Raw genomic sequence first — 21,694 nt, forward strand, 5'->3', positions numbered from 1 at the left:
TGACGGAGTGTTCCGGATTGACGTGTTTGCATGACAAATTTTTTCCGTCACGATAAGTTACCAAGAGATTATTTTTCGTGACGTTTAAAAAACGTCACGAAAAAAATTGAGGCGCGTTTTTGGCGGGAAAAGACGAAGTTCTTCGGATTGACGGCTTTTTCCATGACGCGTATAAAACGTCACGGAATATTATTTTCTGTGACGTTTTTAAATCGTCACGATACGATAAGAAGATTCTAGTCTTATTCGTAAAAAGGTATGGCTTTACGTGACTGTGTTTATATGTCACTATAAGTTGGAAAACTGTATTTTAGTGACATATGATAAAACGTCACTAAAAGTTGCTTTTTGAAATCATATTGTTGTGCGAACATTAGGCAAATGGCAAGAGACTCTTACCTCTCCTCAAACAAAAATCGCGTAGTCTATAGATTAGAGGTGAATCGTCGTCTAAACCTTTGACTAATTTTGGTCTAAAATGCAACTTTAATACACCATATGCTGAAGCAAAGCTATGTCTAAAACTAATGTTTAATTTGAAAATTGAGGTTGAAATTTAGTTTCAAATTATAGATAACAATTCTAAATATTGATTTTTAAATTTAATTTTCAAAATCATATATATATTAAAAAAAGACACCAATGAATAGTTAAAGAAAATAAATTATTTAAAAAAACATTTTTTAACATTATTTTTTTCACTAAAAAAAACATTAAATATGTTCTCACCTTTTTTGTTTGTTTGTTTTTTTTTAACTCGTAATTTCGAAGTTCTTGTGTAGCTAAATTTCTTTCAAACATGCTTCATGCTTCTCTTGAAAGAAAAAAAAATAATAATAAAAAAGACTTAAATGTTATTTTTAATTAAAAAACAAATAATAATTTATTTTCTTCACAAAATATAATAATTTGTTTCATCTAATGATATAAGATACAATTATATCCCAAATTTCAAAATAGCGGAATGGATAAGATGCACAATTATTTCTATATTGACATTCCCTTGGATTAGCCTCTGAACTTGCACAAATTAGAAATTGATCAATTTCTAATTTCATTTCAACTCAAATAATTAAAAATTATAATCAAAGAGCGCATGTTGAAATAAAAAAAAAAACAATCCATGGATTATTATTGCAAATAGAAGTGAAAAAATGCCTTATATTCGAAAAAGAAAAAAACGAAAGCAATCTCAAAATAACAGAAATAATAAAGAGAAATGAAAAAAAAAATTGAAAGAAAGCGGAGATCTACGGAAGAGAAAACCTAGAAATGAGGAGCCGCCGCTGCACAGAGGTCCATCGCAGAAATCAACTTTATCTTTGATCTTGTGGAAGCCGTCCTTGAAAACTCCGAATCCGAAGAGCAATCCGACGGCGACGGCGACCGCGATCAGGCAGACACAGAGCATGCACAGCTTTCCGCCGCAGCACATCGTCGATCGGAAAAAGGAAGGAACGAATTGTTGGTTTAGATTCGAGTCGCTTTAGAAGAAGGCAACAGCTTGTTGTTCGTCTTCTTCTTGGAGAGGAGTTGGATTCGGTTGGGAAAGTGCGATTTGGAGAAAGGAGTTTTGCATTTCCACGACGGCTGGGCTGGCAGTTGGATTAGGTGTGGGGTTTTGGAGGGAGGATACTGACAACCTCCTATTGGGCTCGCTTAGTTCCACTACGGTATGATCCTCTCGGCCTCTCCTCTGGCATTTTGTAATACTTGGAAATTTGGTAGTAATCACCATGAAATTGAATACATAAATATGTACATTTTTTAATTTTGAGATTGATTTATTTGCAAACGGGGAGGTGCATTGTGACTATATATAAAAATTAAAATAAGGGAACAAAGAACTGGGGGCAGGGAAGGGAACAAGTTCTATATGTGAAGAGTGAGGGGAGTAGGATTTTGTCAACAAACCAAAAAATTGGGTGTTAGTATCAAACATGTATGGAAGGTAAACTAGAAGAAGTGAAAATGGCTTTCTTAATAAGTTCTATATGGATATAGGTATCAACAGTGAGTGGCGAGTCATATATGACTTAAGCATTAGTTTGCAGTGAGGGTTTGTTGAAAACTCTATGAATTCTATTTTGGAAATTATGTCAAAATTTTGATTGTCAAGCCTCTTAATGTCTTTTGATTTTCTAGTAGAAGAGATATCCACATCTCTCTTATTTGTAGTTTGTCAATATGTTTCGTCTTATATGCTAAATTTATACTATATTTGTGATAAATTTGCATTGAAAATGAATCTTGAGACTTCTAAATTTGAGTTTGAATGCAATTACTTCTTGATTCAGTTTTGGTTTTTGATTCAGATCATTTGATTTTTATGAATCTAGTATCTTTTTTTTTTGCTCTACTAAAATGTTGGTCAAATAATCAAAATTGGCAGATGTATGCTAAATCCACCCATATTTGTAGCTTATATCTCCAAATTTAGAATAAGTGATAACTGGATGGGCTGTAATCAATTAATTTTGTAGTAGTGCAAAGAGAAAGAGTAGCGTGAGGGTTGAATTTATGGGCCGGAGGGATTTTAGTTTCATATTGGAGGCACCATATTCATGTTTTATCCCTTTACTTTTCTATATAACTTAATTTGATGTCTGTTGTTTTGCAGCTTGGTGTCTTTCTGAACCAGAGAGTTTTAGACCTTAAAGTTTTCCAGCTTTGGACTCGTCGTCTAGTTGTATCGGCTGGTCTTCTTAGAATCTTTGGTCGTGAAGTTGTTGAGCTATCTATAGTTGCCACTGGTAGAAAACATCAGGGCTGACCACCGCGCTCTTCGTCAATCTTTGGGTACTATCCCTTTCTATCTTTCCTTAATTAACCATATAGGGTTTGACATTTAGTTTCTGTTGGTACATTTATGAAAGTATTTTATTGTGTTGGGAGATGTGGTAAAATTGTTTAATGATGTAGAAACTTGTTGGTTATGCTAAGTTCGTCAGTGGATTTGAGAATGAACTGTTGCATGGTTGTTGTGTGGAGAGTGTATCATGAGTTCGTAAGAACGATGTATATAACCTTGTTGGCTCTGCTAAGTTTGTTAGTGGGTTTTAGTTGGGATCTGCTTCTGCTAGAAACCGAAATCGTTGGATGTTGCGATTCATTTTTTTTTAAAGCATGCTGGCGTTGTTTTGGTTTAATGTTTGGAATGATCCCATGAAAGCTTGAAAATGGATGCTGGATTTCTTTGTTTGAGTTTAAAGCGTGCTATATTGACATATTTGACTTCTTTTCTTGATTAATGATGCGGTCTTGGTAATAAACGTTTGGAATTTAATATTTACAAGTTGTGTTTTTTATGCTACGCACGTCTTATTGATCTTCTGTCGTCAACATTTTAGTAGTGAGATGTATAAGTCATGGATGAAGAAAAATAGATTGTCCAAAGAGTATGAAGTGAGAGTTCAAACATTCATTGAATTTGGGTTGAGTCATGCCAATGGTTCTAATTCCATCCGATGTCCTTGTTTGAAGTGTGGGAATCTTATATGCAAGGACATAGCAATCGTTAGAGATCATTTATATTCAAATGGTATTGACCAAAGTTATAGGGTATGGTTTTGGCACGGAGAAGACTTAGGAAATATCCCGGCCGAGCAGACGTACAATAATGATGCACTCGAGAGTGATGAAGATGATCTCGACTTTTTTGAGGTGGGTGACTTGGTTCAATATGTTCAGGATGAATTCTCTGATGTACCAAAATCATTTGAAACTATGTTTCATAATGCTAAGAAGCCATTGTACCCCGGATGTGGAAAGTTTACAAAAGTATCAGCTCTTGTAAGGTTATACAACTTGAAGGTGAGATTTGGGTGGAGTAACTCGAGCTTTTCTGAACTTCTGTCCATAATAAGTGATATATTACCAGACCCTAATGAAATGCTGACTTCTATGTACGAAGCAAAGAAAACGTTGTGTGCCCTTGGTTTGAGTTACGAAAAAATTGATGCATGCCCGAACAATTGTTGCTTGTATAGAAAGGAGTACGCAGATATGTCTAAATGTCCTAAGTGTAATTCGTCAAGGTGGAAAACACATAAGAATTCAACGAAGGAGAAAGGAGTTTCTGCTAAGCAAATGTGGTACTTTCCAATTATTCCAAGGTTTATAAGATTGTTCAGGAACTCAGGTAATGCAAAGAATCTGGTTTGGCATTCGATAATTTATTTGGAATGCATAGATCACATTGGATATTGATAGTGATTGATTACTCGAAGACCATGGTGTATTCAATCAACCCTTTGAGAAATCGTCTGGACAATGATATAATGGATGTCGTCAACCGGTATGTAGAAGTCACCTAATGATTGAGCTTAAGTTCATTTGTTTTATAAACTTATTGTCCACCGCTTCGTAGGGCTTTGAATAAGTGCAACAAAGTAAAGGTACATTGGAAGTGTGTAAAGGTAAGAGATGTAGTTCACTCATTAAATGGTTCACAGTCACTGTTCTATTGATTATCAGCTTAGTGTTTGGGAAATGCCTTGTTGTGTCCATAGTGCCCAAGACAACCTGGCTCAACAGAATGTGGGTATTACGTTATGCAGTTCATGCGGGCCATAGTAAACCAACAAAGCACTTCGATCACAGATGTAGTAAGTAATAATTTAGCCTGTATGAATGTCAAAACATATGTATATATGCGAATGTCTCGAACTTAATTAATTACTGATTCTATGGTTACAGATGAAACTTGAACCGAAAGAATACACAAAAGATGACATAAACGTGTTGAGAATGGAGTGGGTCGAGTTTGTTGGGTCCTACCTTACTTTTTCATAAGATGTGTATTTACTTTTTTTGGCCGACCATGAACTCATGTTGCATATAATATTCTTTTTTGCTTGCACATTGTTCGAGTTCATGGTTGATGCATTGGTAGCAACACTTTTGTCTCGCTTATTTTTTGGAATGCTGGCCACCTTATACTTTCATGACGAAGAGAAAAACTTTGGTGTGAGTTGTTAACTATATCACTGTTTATTCATTTGAAGGTGTAGTACTTAGAGTAATCTGAATATTTAAATTTTCTGATAGGACTACTTCGTCAGACACACTACTTTGACGTATCTATTTTGTCAGACAAGAAATTTTTGGTCGGCTTCGTAGCTACGCATATGCGGTACTGTATTATTTAAAACTTTGTTTGGATGTTGTTTATGTCAAGTTTTTTAGAAAGCTCATTTTCCTAAGTTGCTTATTATTGGTTTATATGACAGGAGCAATCTTCGCACTAGAAATGCTTGTCGAACTGTGTTCGGGTGAGCTGAAGCATGTTATGGCCGTTTCATTCAAAGTTCCATCATAACAAAGGTAAGCTATTTTAAGCTTTTCGTCATCATTCATACTATATCATTTGAATATTAAATACTTATGAATCGAACTTGTTATATGCTGGGACTATAGCTATATTATTGAGTACGTTTACAAGAAATACTGAATATTGATTATAGAAAAGGAATGTACGTTTACAATCCCTCTGCTATATTAGCTAGTTTGTATTATATTGTTTAAGTTCATTTTGTGCTATGCTGCTGAAGGATATAGAGTAAGTGTTCGGTTATTTTTGTTATTGTAACCTCTTCAGTTATGTTAGAACTTTGTTTGATAATTTTGTTCGTTATCATATCATATTGATACTTTCCTTATATTATGATTGTACTGATATTTTGTGCTATGTAATTTAAGAATGTAGAAAAAGTGTAGGCATGTCGTTTATTTGAATCGCACTTCTTCTGTTTGGTCGTTATGTTGGTTGTCTTATTATATTATCGAGTAAGTTGATAAGGAAGACTATGAATGTTGATGAGTAGGTTGGTTTTTGTTTAGTCATTTATCTAACTTGGGTATTGTTTTTTCATTAGGTCTTTCTTAACCCAAAGATGCGACAATTAGAAATGCAACTAAGTGGTGGCTGAGCATCGTTGTTGGGGTTGGTGTGTAAAGAACATGTTTAATTCTGTAATTCTGTAATTTGTGTTTGAGAATACTAATACATTCTAAATTAATATATTAGCTTCCTTGTTCATGTTTAATATATTTCAACTTTGTTATGGTAAATTAATATATTTGCGTGTTCGAACGACAATATGATATTTATATTTCGCAAGATCTACAATCAAAATTAAATACGTATTCAGTGACCCTCTTTTTATCGTCACAAAATGAAATCATTAGTGACGTTTTTAAACCGTCACCAAAATATTTTTAGGACGATTATCAAACGTCACGAAATTCACTTTTCGTGACGTGTAAACACCGTCACGAAAAACAATTTCCGTGACGTTTAAACACCGTCACGAAAGGATGTCACGTGACCTCTCCTCCCCTTTTCAAGGTCTTTCCGTGACATTCTTTAACCATCACGAAATCATTTTTCATGACGGTTTATGAACGTCGTGGAAGTTGATGTCTTTCGTGACGCTAATTAACCATCACGTGTACCAATTTTGGTGACGTTTTTTAACCGTCTCGTATACCTTTTGTGATTGGCGTATACGTGACGCCAATAATAACGTCACGAAAGATTTTTGTGACTCCAAAAAAACGTCACGGTAGACTGAATTTCTAGTAGTGATTGCACATCTACTTCCTTTTGTGCAATCATATCTTTAACAAAATTGTATTTGATATCTATGTACTTTGTCTGAAAGTGAGATTTGGGATCCTTTGTGAAAGCTATAGCAGTCTGACTATCACAGTTTACCAATATTGAGTCAGCGTACTTTCTTTAAATTCCAATGACTTAAGAATCTCTTAAGCCATACATCTTGAATCGCCACTAAAAGTGCCACAAATTCAACTTCCATTGTAGACAAGGTTATACAAGTCTGTTTCTTGCTACTCCATGATATTGGTCCTTTATTGAGTAAGGAGACATATCCTGAGATGAATTTTCTTTCATCATATCCCCTCCCCAATCAGTGTTGAATAGCCTTCTAATTCTGAATTGTTTCCTTGGTAGCATATTGCCTTTGAGATACCGAAGTATCATCTTAACAGCCTTCCAATGGGGTTGACCAAGGTTTGACTGGTATTTGCTACCATGCCAACGATAAAGCAAATATCTGGTCTCGTACACACCATAGCATACATGAGGTTCCCAATAGCATTCAATAACTTCTCTCATGAGCTCTATTTCTTCCGGAGTCGCAGGACATATTCTATGACTCAAATTTTCGCCTTTTTTGTAATAGCAGTATCAATGTGGTTGCAGTCTTGCATATTAAATCTTTCAAAAATTTTCTGGATGTATTGGCCTTGTGGTAGGGCTAACATCATTTTGGAGCGATCTCTTTGAATCTTAATCCAAAGTATATAAGCTGTCTCACCAATATATTTCATTTGAATGTTTAAGGATAACCATTATTTAATGGCCAACACATACTCCTTATACTTTCCAGCGAACAGTATGTCATCCACACATAGTGAAAGAATAAAAAACTTATCCTTGTTTGTTTTGACATACACACAATGATCCTCATCGATCATATGAAAATCATATGAGATGATTACTTTGTGAAATATGATGTACCACTATCTCGAAAATTATTTAAGGCCATAAATTGACCTTATTAATTTACATATTTTATCATCCTGTCCTTCGATAACAAAACCGATGGGTTGCTGCGTGTAACTTTCTTCTTCTCATTCACCATTTAGAAATGTCGTTTTACATCCATTTGATATAATTCCAACTCTAAACCGGTGACTATGACTAGAATGAGTCTTATAGAGGTAAAACTCACAATAGGCGAGAAAGTCTCCTCATAGTCTATTCGTTCATGTTGTTTGAACCTTTTGCTACAAGTCAAACTTTATATCTTTCAATTGAACCGTCAGCCTTGCACTTACTCTTAAGAATCCACTTGTTACCAATTGCTTTGCGTCCTTTTGGGAGATCAAATAATTCCTAAACATTATTCACTTTCATTGACTCTATTTCTTCTTCCATTGCTTTCATCCACTTCTCTCTTTTTGGACATCAAAGAGCTTCCTAAATATTTCTTGGTTCTTCGTCATCATCGGGTGTAATCATATAAATTTAATCGTCAAAACAACATTTCGGTATTCTACCATGATTACTACGCCCTATTTGTGGTTTTGTTGATTGTTCACGTGTTGATTTTATTGAATCCGTGACAACTAATCAATTGAATCACAAGTGGTTTGTGATTCGTCCAAATCACACGTAGTGTTCATATATCTCACACCTAGATGAGATACTATTGGTACAGTACTAAGACTATCTCATGATAGATTTGATGAAAGCAAATCATTTTGATTATAATTTTCAAATAGGGATATCTCATCACTGATTTCACATCTCTTTGGAAAATCATTCTCCAAGAAAGTAGCATATCGTGATTCAGTTTCAGTTACATTCCTATTTTCTTGTTCACCAATAAACACATAGCCTTTCGAGTGTTCCGAGTATCTTATAAATATATTATTTTTACCTTTTTGACCTAATTTTTTATGCGGATGTGATGACTCATGTACATAAGCAGCATAATCCCGTTAGGCAACTAAGGTCAGGTTTTTTACCAGTCCATAACCCATAGGGTGTGGAAGCAACAAATTTTGAAGGCACATGCTTAAAGATTTAAGCAATGGTTAATAGAGCATGCCCAAAAGGTGGTTGATAATTTCACTCGAGCCATCATTGACCTGACCATTTCAATAATAGTTCTATTTCTTCTTTTAGCTATTCCATTATGTTGTGGTGTTCGAGAAGTAGTTAGCTGCTTACTATACCCTTTTCGTCACATAGTTGCCTAAACTGATTAGATAAATATTCACGCCCTCAATCCGTTCTTAAAGCACCACACATTGACCAGGAATGCAGACCTTCAAGAAGACATTGTGTCTTTTCGACAGAAGGAGAACGAAGCAGTTTAAGAAGCTTGGGAGCGTTTTAAAGAGTTACTTAGAAGATGCCCGAGCCATGGATTGCCCGCATGTTTGCAGATTGAACAGTTCTATAGAAGATTGGATCGTTCATCAAGAATGATGTTGAACATCGCAACCAATGCCTCGTTGTTAGAAAAGTCGGTTAATGAGATTGTTGACATTTTGAACAAGATGACATCAATTAATGACCAATGAGAGATAGGAAGGTCATTGCCAAAGAAATAAGTATCAGCCGGAGTCTTTGAGTTAGACACAATAGCTTCAATGCAAGCCCAAATGGCGGCCATGAACCAAATGTTAAAACAGCTGACAGTGGAAAAGGAGACCAAATTCGCCACTTCAAGGATTCTTCAACCCTCTCATCTTTTACAAAATTTTAGATATATCTTGTGTTTATTGCGGTGATAACCTATGAAAATTGTCCAGCTAATCCAGCGTTTATTTTTTTTGTTGGTTAAGGTGTCCAGCGGAATTTCAATCCATATTCAAATACCTACAACCCTGGTTGGAGGCACCATCCAAACTTCTCTTGGAGTAACCAAGGAGTAGCTAGTAGCAGGTGTACAAGCACCGACTCAACAATACAAGCAAAACAACACTCCTCCTGGTTTTCCTCCGCAACCAGCGTTGCCGCCACAACAATACAATCAACAAAGAGCTCAAAATAACACTCAGCAAAGTAGTAACAATGCAAGTTTGGAGGCCATTGTGAAAGACTTCATGACAATAACTGATGCTGAAATAAGAAGCTTGGAGATGCAAGTAGGGCAGATAGCGAATGAACAAAATTCTAGACTACAAGGTACCTTGCCAGAACACACGGAGAATCTGAAGCGAGATCATGAAGGCAAGGAGCAGTGTAAGGCGGTTATCACGAGAAGCGGATTGAGTTATGATGGACCCTCACTTTTAGATGAAGGAACTGATGTCGTTACACCTGTTCTTGCATCCACCTCAACTACACAACCAGAAGAGAAATCAGAGCCCGTAAGTTCATAAGAGAAAGGTAAGAAGGACGAGAAAGATAAGCAAGTAGTGCGTTACACTACTCCACAAGTAGGTGACTTTAAGATTCCTCCACCTTTCCTCCAAAGACTAGTTAAGAAAAATCAGGATAATCATTTTAAGAAGTTCTTTGAGATTCTAAAACAGTTGCATATAAATATACCTCTTATAGATGCCTTAGAGCAAATGCCTAACTACACCAAGTTTTTTGAAAGATATCATATCTAGGCATAAGAAGTTAGGAGAATATGAGACGGTAGCCTTAACAAAGTGCAGTAGTGATGCTCTAGGGAATCCGTTGCCTGTTAAATGTAAGGACCCAAGTAGTTTCACTAACCCTTCTTCAATAAGTGGTAAGAACTTAGGAAGAGCATTGTGTGACTTAGTGGCAAGCTTTAATCTTATGCCTGTTTCTGTCTTTAAAGAATTAAATATAGGAGAAGCTCGTCCCACTACTGTCACTTTGCAACTAGCTGATAGGTCCATTAAGAAAACGGAAGGGAAAATAGAAGATATGCTTGTTAAGGTCGATTAATTTATTTTTCCCGCCGATTTCATAATTTTGAATTGTGAAGCAGATCTTGAGGTACCGATCATTATTGGGAGGTGTTTTTAGCAACTGGAGACACACTATTCTACATTTGGAAAGGAGAGATCACTATGAAGGTCAATGATGAGCAAGTCACCTTCAATGTCCTTGACGCGATACGGCTCTCGAATGAGTCGAGGACTGCTCTGTAATAAGGGCAATCATGGAGGAACTTCAGGAAATGATATTGGAAGACTTAGAAGCAGATTTGGAGGCTGCAGAAAAAGAAGTCAAAATTATACCTGGTACAATTTTACCATGATTTGAGCATTTTGAGTTTTTGTAGCTGACAATAGCTGATTTGAAGGCCTTGCAACCTTCCATCATTGAACCTTAAGAACTGGAGAAGAAACCCCTACCCTCTCATCTAAAATATGCTTATTTGGGTTTAAACGATACTTTGTCGATTATCATTTCTTCGTATTTGTCTAATGAACATGAATCTTTGCTTTTGAAGGTTTTATCTAAGTACAAAAGGGCTATTGGATGGACCATAGCTGACATAAGAGGAATCAGCCCTACTTTTTGCATGCCCAAAGTCATCCTAGAACAAGGAGCCACAAATTCTGTTGAGTACCAATTCTGATAGTAGCAAGGTTAGCTGGGTTCAATGCGTTCCCAAGAAAGGGTGGTATTACGATGATTACAAACGATGACAACAAGTTGATCCCAACGAGGACGGTGACTGGTTGGAGAGTGCGTATGGACTACCATCGCCTAAATAAGGTAACTCGAAAAAACCATTTTCCATTACCCTTTATTGACCAAATACTTGATCGTCTTGCAAGGAAGGAGTGCTATTGCTTTCTAGACGGTATTCTGGCTACAACCAGATTACAATAGGTCCGGAGGACCAAGAGAAGACTACTTTCACGTGTCTCTACGGGACATTTGCATTTCGGAGGATGTCGTTCGATCTTTGTAACGCTTCTGCCACCTTCTAAAGATGCATGACAGCTATTTTCTCCGACATGATCGAAAGCACAGTAGAGACATTCATGGATGATTTTTCTATGTTTGGTGAGTCGTTTGATGTTTGTTTAGAGAATCTAGAGAATGTTTTAAAAAGGTGTGAAGAGAATAACCTTGTTCTTAATTGGGAGAAGTTCCATTTTATGGTACGTGAAGGTATAGTCCTAGGTCACAGAATTTCAGGAAAAGGAATTGAGGTCGATAGGGCCAAGATTGATGTGATTGCCAAATTACCCCCTCCCACTACTGTAAAAGGTGTTACAGGTTTCTTAGGACACACAGGTTTCTACCACGGTTTTATAAAAGATTTTGCGAAAACTTATAAACTTTTGTGTCAGCTGTTGGAAGTGGATCGACCCTTTGTTTTTGATAAAGATGGTTTGAAAGCTTTTGAGACACTTAAAGATGCACTTAGCTCAGCACCTATCATAATTGAACCATATTAGAACTTCCCATTTCAACTAATATGTGATGCAAGTGATTTTGCCGTAGGTGCAATGTTGGGTCAACGAAAAGGTACGTTCTTCATCTTGTTTATTATGCAAGTAACCTTGAATAGTATTCAGTTAAACTATACTGTGACTGAGAAAGAACTTTTAGCTATTGTTTTCGCATTCGATAAGTTTCGTTCATATTTAATTGGGACTAAAGTGATAGTTTTTACAGATCACTCGGCACTAAAATACTTGTTTGCTAAAAAAGAAGCTAAGCCTAGGTTAATTAGATGGATATTATTGTACAAGAGTTTGATTTATAGATAAAAGATAGAAAGGCAACATAAAACCAAGTAGCAGGATCATTTATCTAGGCTAGAGTCTTCTTTGCAGCATGATAGTATTGAGATTAAAGAGCATTTTGTTGATGAACATCTGTTAACTATTTCTGAAGTTCCTTGGTATGCTGATTATGCGAACTATCTGGTTAGCAATATAATTCCTAATGATTTGAGTAAGCACCAGATAAAGAATTTCTTCCATGGTGTTAGGTTTTATAGATGAGATGAACTTTTCTTTCATGGCATGAATAGAAGGAGATTCTGGACGTGTGCCACAAATCACCATATGGTGGACATTTTGCTGGACGTAAAACTGTAGCAAAGGTCCTCCAAAGCGGTTTATTTTGGTCGTCCCTATTTCGAGATGCTCACATATTTGCTTAAGCTTGTGACTGCTGTCAAAGATCAGGTAACTTGGCAACGAAACATGAGATGCCCTTAAACCCAATATTGGAAGTAGAGTTGTTCGATGTTTGGGGCATCGACTTCATGGGTCCGTACCCACCTTCATGCGGTATGAATTACATTCCCTTGGCTGTTGATTATGTTTCGAAATGGGTTGGGCCTCTGACCACCCTGACTAACGATGCCAAGGTACTTTCTCTCTTCTTGCAAAATTTTATTTTCACTAGATATGGTACACCTAGATGCTTTATTAGTGATGAGGGCTGATTACGCTTGTTTACATGCGTAAAAAGAAGGTTTTAGATGCTGTTTTTACAATGTTTCAGCTTTGTTTCGGATTTTTCTCGATCATTTGAGTTCCAATTCATGCAAAATTCATATATTATGGTTTGTGGTTGGCTTATATGGTATTTATGACATTTTAGGACCATTTGGGAGTGCAAATTAATCAAAAGAAGCAAAAAGACGGAAAAAGTATCATGGGAGGCGCCAGGCGCCTGGGAAGCCTGCAGAAAAACAGGTTTTTCTTCCAACTTTGCCCTTAATGAAACGCGTCTTCCAATGCGTTTTGTGGTCCAACCGATGCATACGTGTAGAAGAAGTGTTCCACTATCAGTTTGAGCACGATTTGGTCAGTCAAAAGATTGGAAATGGGTGATTCACCATCGTTTTAGGACCTACCTAACCAATTCTGCACAGCTATAAATTCCAGCAACTTCTCCCCAATGCATCAAGCCTTGCTTCCTTCTCTTGATCATTTTTAGTGTTTCTTTGTTGCTTTCTAAGTACATTTGAGTTGCTTTCATTGGTTGCTTTTGGTTTTTAAATCCCGAGTACTTTACATTCTTTTATTGAGCTTTGTTTTGTTTCCATTTGTACTTAGTTATTTTCTACTTATTCAAATATATAAAAATCTAGCACTTTGCTTATTCTCTCTTTGCTTTACTTTATTTTTAGTTAAGAGAGTTGTGTTTTTGGAGGAAAGAGCACGTGACACTCCCCTTGCTTGAAAGAGAAGGGCGAAGCTCTCAATCCCGATAAAAACTCTCCGTTAGTAATTTTGTTTTCACACATGCATTCCACATTCAACCATTTTACTTGCTGTATTTTCTTCAATATGTCTTTCTAAATTCCCGTCTCTAGCCCGGTTATGGATAGTTAGCCTTTTATGTCTAAAAAAGGGTTGCTAAGAAGTAGTGTTTTTGCTTTCCATTCATTGCTCCAACATGTTTTCCCAAAAAGTTAGGATTTAGAGAAGGCCACTGTAAGTCTTAACAAGTCAATACTGAAAAGGTTGCTTATTTGCATTGTGTGAGTGGTTAAACCGAGGAGAGGAGCGCCTTAGACATAAGGGTTTCGCTTAAGTAGCCTAGACATAGGACCTTACCCGAGGTTGCGACTATTTCCATCCTAAAACTAAGATATATCTCATATCGACATATTAGGGAATGTCTTAGGACTTTGAACTTGCTTAGACATAAGTCAAGTGAGAAGCGTATCGTTGGTTTTCTAAAGTAAAATGCATATTGTCCTTAGCATGTCCTTGATTCTCTTGATGGCTAACTTTTAGTAATTCGGGCTAGGTTTTATTATTATAAGTCCAAATCTCAAATCCAAAACCATTTTTGTGACCACTTCCCATTTTACAAGAATCACTCATTTCAACATTCACTATTCTTTAAAACTTCAGAGTTGGAAATTATTTAGAAGGTCCTTGAGGATCGATACTTGGATACTCCATCCATTTTTATATTACTGACAGGTGTGCGCTTGCATCTATATAATTGTTACCACGCTTAGTGCGTGCGTTCAGCATAAACGCCCAGTCAAGTTTTTTGGGCCGTTGCCGGGGACTTTAGTTTTAAAATTATTTTCAAATTCTTTTAGTTTTTATTTTTGTGAATTGTTGTTGGGTGTAATCTCCATCCACCGTTTTTGTTCTATATTTTTGGTCGTTTATCTCACAAGGGTAAGTTAAAGTGCATGAGCACAAGATCTTTTCTTCTACCCCTTGACCCTGAGATTGAGCGGACCCTTCGAAAAACTCGAAAGGAGCAAAGACTTCGAAAACAACTAGAAAAGCAAAAAGAGAGAGAAGGTGAAATCAGTCCTGAAAGTGAGGTAGAGAGTACGAGCACATCAATGGCAGATATTCCACCTCGTGATCCGGTTGATCCACCTGCTGTTAACGGTAATATGAGGGATCATGCGAGAAATGATGAATTCAACCATATCCAGATGGCGGACAACAGAGACGTGGCAATGCGAGAATATGCCGCCACGGCTTTTCAGAACTTTGATTCATTCAGGGATAGTCAACCCTATTCCAGCCCACGCAAACTTTGAGCTTAAACCAATGATGTTCCAAATGTTGCAGACAATTGGACATTTTGGAGGGCAGGAACATGAGGATCCACATGATCATCTGAAATCATTCATTCAAATTGCAAATGCATTTCGATTACCTGGTATAACAGACGATGCTCTGAGACTAACACTTTTTCCATTTTCTTTGAAGGACCAAGCTAGAGCATGGCTCAATGCATTTCCACCGGGATCCATCACCACATGGGGGTCGTTAGTGGAGAAGTTCTTAACAAAATTCTTTCCACCTACTCGCCACGCTGATATCAGAGAGGAGATCATCTCCTTTAGACAGTATGATCGTGAACCTGTTCACGAGGCGTGGGAGAGATTTAAAGAACTAATCAGGAAATGTCCGAACCATGGCTTGCCGGCATGCATCCAGATAGAACATTTCTTTAGAGGTTTAGATCATCCTACTAAGATGATGCTAAACAATGCTGCCAACGGAGCCTTTACAAAGAAGACATTCAACGAGATAGTTGACATCCTAAATGACTTAGCTTCACACAACGAACTATGGTGTTCGCAAAGATCTAGGGCAGCACCAAAGAAGCAAGATCCAGCTGGAGTTTTGGCTCTGGACATTGCGACCTCGATGCAAAAAGAGATGGTTACAATGAACCAGAGGCTGAAAGAGATGGCATTGGGAATAAAAAATCCATTAGCCACGCCGATACAACCTGTGCAGTCGGATTATTGCACTCCTGCCCCTGTTTGCCAAGTCAACGATCTCATTTGTTCATTTTGCAGTGAAAACCATATTTATGATAATTGTCCACATAACCCTGCTTCTGTTTTTTATGTAGGACATGGGAACAATAGGAACTTTAACCCATATTCGAACACCTACAACCCAGGTTGGAGGCACCACCCTAATTTCTCATGGGGAGGACAAGGAGGTTCGAGCGGTTTTAATCAAGGGCAGAGCCAACAGAACAAGCAGCCCTATGTTCCACCTACACAGCAATACATCCCACCACCGCAACAGCAGTACAATCAGAGAACACAGACTCCACCAGTTCAAATAACAACTCAAATCTTGAGAATATGATGAAGGAGTACATGGCCCGAACCGACGCAGTGATACAATCCCAAGCGGCATCAATGAGGAATTTCGAGACCCAATTGGGACAACTCGCCAATGAATTGAAGAATAGACCACAAGGTTCTTTTCCAGGCCATACTGAATTACCAAAACGAGAAGGGAAAGAACAGTGCAAAGCTGTCACCCTCAGGAGTGGACTGGCATATGATGGACCAACAATGCCAACAACAGATGTACAGATTCCGTCCACTGAACCAATTGTAAAGATACCAGAAAATCCAACAACACCAGAAAAAGAAAATATTAGAAAAGGTAATGAGGACACCCCGAGTGTTCCTCCACAGGTACAGCCTTCTTTTACTCCTACTCCCCCGTTTCCACAAAGATTAGTTAAGAAAAATAATGATTCCCAGTTTAGAAAATTTTTAGATATTTAAAACAACTGCATATAAATATACCATTAGTAGATGCTCTAGAACAGATGCCAAATTATGCTAAGTTTTTGAAAGATATAGTTTCTAGGAAGAAAAAAATAGGAGAGCATGAACTGGTAGCCATGACAAAATGTAGTAGTGAAGCTGTAGGCAGCCCGCTACCCATGAAATGTAATGATCCTGGCAGTTTTACCATTCCATGTTCCATAGGAGGAAAAAACTTAGGTAGGGCATTATGTGATCTAGGCGCTAGCATTAATCTTATGCCATTATCAGTTTTCAAATCTTTAGGCATAGGAGAAGCTAGACCTACTACGGTTACCCTCCAACTAGCAGATAGATCTATCATAAGACCTGAGGGAAAGATAGAAGATGTTTAGTCCAGGTGGACAAATTCATTTTCCCTGCGGACTTTATCATTCTAGATTGCGAGGCAGACTTAGACGTTCCCATTATTTTGGGAAGACCATTTCTAGCCACTGGGGATACAGTTTTTAATGTGAGGAAGGGAGAAATTACAATGAGGGTAAATAATGAAGAAGTTAAATTTAACGTTCTAGACGCCATGAAATTACCAGGAGACTTTGAAGAGTGCTCTGCTATAAATAGCTTGAATCCTATTATGTTTGATGAGTTTTATGACTATTAGTTACAGAGATTGAAGAAGAGCTTGATAAGATAGCAGAAGGACCAGAAGATGTGGCTAATCCTATTGAAAAAATACAAAAAGAAGAATGCAAGTCGTTACTTCCGTCCATAGTGGAACCACCACGTTGGAGCAGAAGCCATTGCCGTCGCATTTGAAATATGCGTATCTAGGGGATAACGACACTTTACCAGTTATTATAGCTTCCAATTTATCACCTACTAATGAATATTCTTTATTGCAGATTTTGGAGAAGCACAAAAAGGCCATTGGATGGACGATAGCAGATATCCGAGGGATAAGCCCAGCCTTTTGCATGCACAAAATTCTATTGGAAGAAGATGCTAAGAACTCTATTGAGAGTCAAAGGCGGTTGAACCCGAAGATGAAAGAGGTTGTAAGGAAAGAAATTCTTAAATGGCTTGACGCCGGTGTTATATACCCAATATCCGACAGCAGCTGGGTAAGGTACAGTACGTGTGTACCAAAGAAAGGGGGGGGGTATAACCGTGGTGGCCAACGAGGAGAATGAGCTCATCTCAACCCGAACTGTGAGCGGGTGGAGAGTTTGCATTGATTATCGCAAACTCAACAAGGTAACAAAGAAAGACCATTTTCCTCTCCGTTTATTGACCAGATGCTCGACCGTCTGGCAGGTAAGGATTTCTATTGTTTTTTAGATGGATATTCGGGTTATAATCAAATTACTATTGCTCCAGAAGACCAAGAGAAGACAACATTTACGTGTCCGTATGGTACGTTCGCTTTTAGGCGAATGCCCTTTGGACTATGCAATGCACCCGCGACTTTTCAGAGGTGTATGATGGCCATCTTCTCTGACATGGTAGAAAATATTCTAGAAGTTTTTATGGATGACTTTTCTGTTTTTGGAAATTCTTTCGACGCTTGTTTAGTTAATTTGGAGAGAGTATTGGAGAGATGTGAACAAACAAACCTAGTCCTAAATTGGGAGAAGTGTCATTTCATGGTACAAGAGGGTATTGTTTTGGGTCACAAAATTTCCAAGCAAGGAATAGAGGTAGACCACGCTAAGATAGACATCATTTCAAAGCTACCTCCTCCTACAAATGTCAAAGGGATTAGAAGTTTTTTAGGGCATGGGGGATTTTACCGCCGCTTTATAAAAGACTTTGCTAAAATTTCTAAACCCTTGTGTCAATTGTTAGAACATGATAGACCATTTGTTTTTGATGATGACTGTTTAAAATCATTTGAAATGTTGAAAGTTGCTCTAAGTTCAGCTCCTATAATTATCGAACCTAATTGGGATTTACCTTTTGAGCTCATGTGTGATGCTAGTGATTATGCAATAGGAGCTATGTTAGGACAACGTAAAAACAAGATCTTGCATCCTGTGTATTATGCTAGTAAGACTCTGACCGGTGCACAACTCAATTACACTACTACTGAAAAGGAACTGTTAGCAGTTGTGTTCGCCTTTGATAAGTTTAGGTCTTACTTGATAGGCACAAAAGTCATTGTTTTTACTGACCATTCTGCTTTAAAATATTTATTTGCTAAAAAAGATGCTAAACCACGTTTGATACGGTGGATTTTGTTACTTCAAGAGTTTGATTGAAGTTAGGGACAGGAAGGGTACTGAAAACCAAGTTGCTGATCACCTGTCTAGATTGGAATCCCCGCTCTGTGATGATGGAACTGTTATACGTGAACAGTTTATTGACGAGCAACTCTTGCGAGTTGATTCAGTTCCGTGGTATGCCGATATAGCAAATTATTTGGTAAGTCGAATAGTTCCTTATGAGTTCAACAAGCAACAGGTAAAGAAATTTCTAAATGAAGTTCGATGTTATCGTTGGGATGAGCCTTTTTTATATAAGCTAGGACCTGACAATATCTTACGCAGGTGTGTCGCAGAAGAAGAGCACGAGGCGATATTAGACGCTTGTCATATGTCTCCATATGGAGGACATTTTGCAGGACACAAAACCGCAGCCAAAGTTTTGCAAAGTGGGTTCTTTTGGCCCACTCTGTTCAAAGATGCACATAAGTTTGCCCAGGTTTGTGACAAATGCCAACGGACAGGTAATATATCTAAACGCCACGAAATGCCTCAAACCCCGATCCTGGAGATTGAAATATTTGATGTGTGGGGTATAGATTTTATGGGTCCATTTCCATCTTCTAATGGTAAGCTTTATATATTGTTAGCAGTAGATTATGTTTCGAAATGGATAGAAGCCATTGCAACTGCTACCAATGATTCCAAAGTTGTCATTCGTTTTCTGCAAAAGCACATTTTTACGCGTTATGGAACCCCGCGTTGTCTGATAAGCGATGGGGGGGCTCATTTTGTGAATAGGTCTATGCAAAAGTTGCTGACTAAATACAATGTGCGTCATAGGGTTGCAACAGCATATCATCCTCAGTCGAATGGGTTAGCCGAAATATCTAATAGGGAGATAAAAAACATTTTAGAAAAAACTGTAAATCTTAACCGTAGGGATTGGTCTTTTAAGCTTGATGATTCACTTTGGGCATATAGGACAGCATTTAAGACTCCCCTCGGCATGTCCCCCTATAGGCTAGTTTTTGGAAAAGCATGTCATTTGCCTCTTGAGCTAGAATATAAAGCATTTTGGGCTACTAAGAAATTAAATTTTGATTTGTTGGCTGCAGGTGAAGCGAGGAAGTTACAATTGTTGGAATTAGAAGAACACAGGCACTTTTCTTATGAGAATGCTAAGTTGTTTAAGGAAAAAACTAAACAGTGGCATGATAGGCGTCTTCGGCCGAACAATCTTCAAGAAGGTGATCTGGTTCTGTTATTCAACTCTAGGTTGAAACTTTTCCCTGGAAAACTTAAGTCTAGATGGTCTGGTCCCTTTCAAATTTTTAAAGTCTACCCATATGGGGCAGTGGATCTAGTTGACTCTAAGGGAAATGTTTTTAAAGTAAATGGGCAGAGACTTAAGCCGTATTTTGGAGAACCAGTGGATAGAGGAAAAACCTCTATTCAACTTTCAGGTCAATAAATTTTTGCGAAAAATGTTTTTTCCTTCTTATCCGTTTTTGAAAGAACAAAAGTAAAGGAAGGAAGTCTTTGTATCTTGTATTTTCTTTTTGTCTAATTATAAAGTTTTTCTTATTAAGAGAATGTTTGTGAAAACGTTGAAAAAAAAAAAAAGAATTATGCAGGCGCCTGGCGCCTGCCCTGTTTTTCCAGCATTTCGAAAACTCTCAGGTTCGAGAAGTCGTGCAATCTACAACTTAAGGGCTTCATTGGATTTTGCGGTTTTACCTTCATGGCCTCCAGCGCTAGCTGCTATCCTTGGTCATCCATCTCCCAGTACTGACACTGATCCTAGTCCACAACCTCCGACTTCATGAAGGGGAGGTTCCTTCTTTGCTATTTTTGTGTTTTCTTCTTTTGGTTAATGACGTAGTTTGCATATTCTAGCATTCTACTAGCATGTTTTTTTTTGTATTGATTATGTTTCGAGCTCAGTTGAAGCATGAAATTAGTATCGTTTATCTTCTGATCACTTAAAGTATGCCTTCACTTAACCTTAGTTTAGCTTTTCACATGCCTATTTTGAAGCATCTGTGCTGTGCATGTGATTTCATGTCGATGATGATTATAAGAGATTGTTGAGTTTTCTGTTTTATGCCTGACTAAGCTTTGAGCTATTTCCTTTGTTTATGTGATAAACTCATTTTCTTTTATGTCTATTTGATCTTTACAGACTTTAAGCTTTTTCTTTGCCCCTATATAGGAAGTCCTTGTCCTTTTTACTGTTAAGCCTTTTTCATCCGATGCAAAAGTCTTTTCCCAGTGAGGACACTGTCTCTCTTAAGTTTGGGGGGGATAGTCGTTGTATCAGTCGTTGTTTCAGAAAGATAAAGTGTTATATTTGAAAAATCATGCTATTTTCTTTTGAAAAAGAGTCAGTTGGAAAAACAAATGCTATTAAAAAAAGAAAGTGTTGAAAAGAAAAAAAAAACACAACAAACAATAAAAAAAAGTTGCAAAAGAGTAAAAAGAGTCTTGTTGAGAGAAAATAAGAGTGGGGAAAAGACTTGTGTTAGAAAGAAAAGAGTGGTAAAAACAATGAGAGTAAAGAAAATGTAGTTATGATTTCCGAGTCCTACTGTAGACACCCATTTAGTTTTAGGTTGGGTGTTGACTTTGAAAATAGCAGTAAGGATGGTGATAAGTGACTTCGTGTTTCTCATTGTCGTCGTTTTATGACCTAGCTGTTAGTTTCAAAGTCTTTCTACGAGTAGCTGTGGTTGAAACCGATGTTAGTGTGTGGAAACCTCAGGGGCTAGTAGCCGGTCTTTCAGATGTAAAAGTCTTAGTGTAAGAAGGGAGTGTGCAGATTCCTTAGGGGTATTTGAAAACGTTTTCTGTTTTTCAAAGAGAAAAAAAGATTTTGAAAGAAAAAGTTTTTATCATTTCAAACTTGGTTTATAGTGACTAAGTTTACAAAGGCAATAGAATGGTAGGCTTTGACATCTTTTCCTTGAGACAATTTATGATTGAACA

General features: G+C 37.4%; 2 protein-coding genes and 2 non-coding genes across 4 annotated transcripts; 1 reads left to right on the forward strand and 3 right to left on the reverse strand.

Annotated features, from left to right (window-relative positions):
- Positions 1-1,135: 1,135 nt before the first annotated feature.
- On the reverse strand, positions 1,136-1,435 carry LOC111025796 (uncharacterized). The gene has a single exon (XM_022303687.2). The coding sequence runs from the start codon at positions 1,433-1,435 to the stop codon at positions 1,193-1,195; it is 243 nt and encodes an 80-aa protein (XP_022159379.2). The 3' UTR covers positions 1,136-1,192.
- A 95-nt stretch (positions 1,436-1,530) lies between these two features.
- On the forward strand, positions 1,531-4,866 carry LOC148209676 (uncharacterized). The gene is made up of 6 exons (XM_088127666.1): positions 1,531-1,673; positions 2,621-2,799; positions 3,561-4,297; positions 4,370-4,418; positions 4,512-4,607; positions 4,699-4,866. Exons 3-6 carry the CDS (start codon positions 4,185-4,187, stop codon positions 4,792-4,794), a joined length of 354 nt encoding a protein of 117 aa, XP_087983792.1. The 5' UTR covers positions 1,531-1,673; positions 2,621-2,799; positions 3,561-4,184; the 3' UTR covers positions 4,795-4,866.
- A 3,993-nt stretch (positions 4,867-8,859) lies between these two features.
- Positions 8,860-8,966, reverse strand: LOC148209677 (small nucleolar RNA R71). The gene has a single exon (XR_015793320.1). It is a non-coding gene; the product is annotated as a small nucleolar RNA R71 (small nucleolar RNA).
- A 6,331-nt stretch (positions 8,967-15,297) lies between these two features.
- Positions 15,298-15,404, reverse strand: LOC148209678 (small nucleolar RNA R71). Its single transcript, XR_015793386.1, has one exon. It is a non-coding gene; the product is annotated as a small nucleolar RNA R71 (small nucleolar RNA).
- Positions 15,405-21,694: the final 6,290 nt, after the last annotated feature.

The sequence above is a fragment of the Momordica charantia genome (genome assembly GCF_013281855.1).
Source record: "Momordica charantia cultivar OHB3-1 chromosome 8 unlocalized genomic scaffold, Mcharantia_2.0 BLBB01000008.1, whole genome shotgun sequence".
NCBI classification, from domain to species: Eukaryota; Viridiplantae; Streptophyta; class Magnoliopsida; order Cucurbitales; family Cucurbitaceae; genus Momordica; species Momordica charantia.

Bases quoted from the DNA above. Each gene is read 5' to 3' on its own strand.
- LOC148209676 (XM_088127666.1), top strand. From the start codon at position 4,185: ATGCATAGATCACATTGGATATTGATAGTGATTGATTACTCGAAGACC. The intron at 4,419-4,511 runs GTAAGAGATGTA...TTGTGTCCATAG, and splicing joins TACATTGGAAGTGTGTAAAG to TGCCCAAGACAACCTGGCTC. The intron at 4,608-4,698 runs GTAAGTAATAAT...CTATGGTTACAG, and splicing joins GCACTTCGATCACAGATGTA to ATGAAACTTGAACCGAAAGA.
- LOC111025796 (XM_022303687.2), bottom strand. From the start codon at position 1,435: ATGTGCTGCGGCGGAAAGCTGTGCATGCTCTGTGTCTGCCTGATCGCG.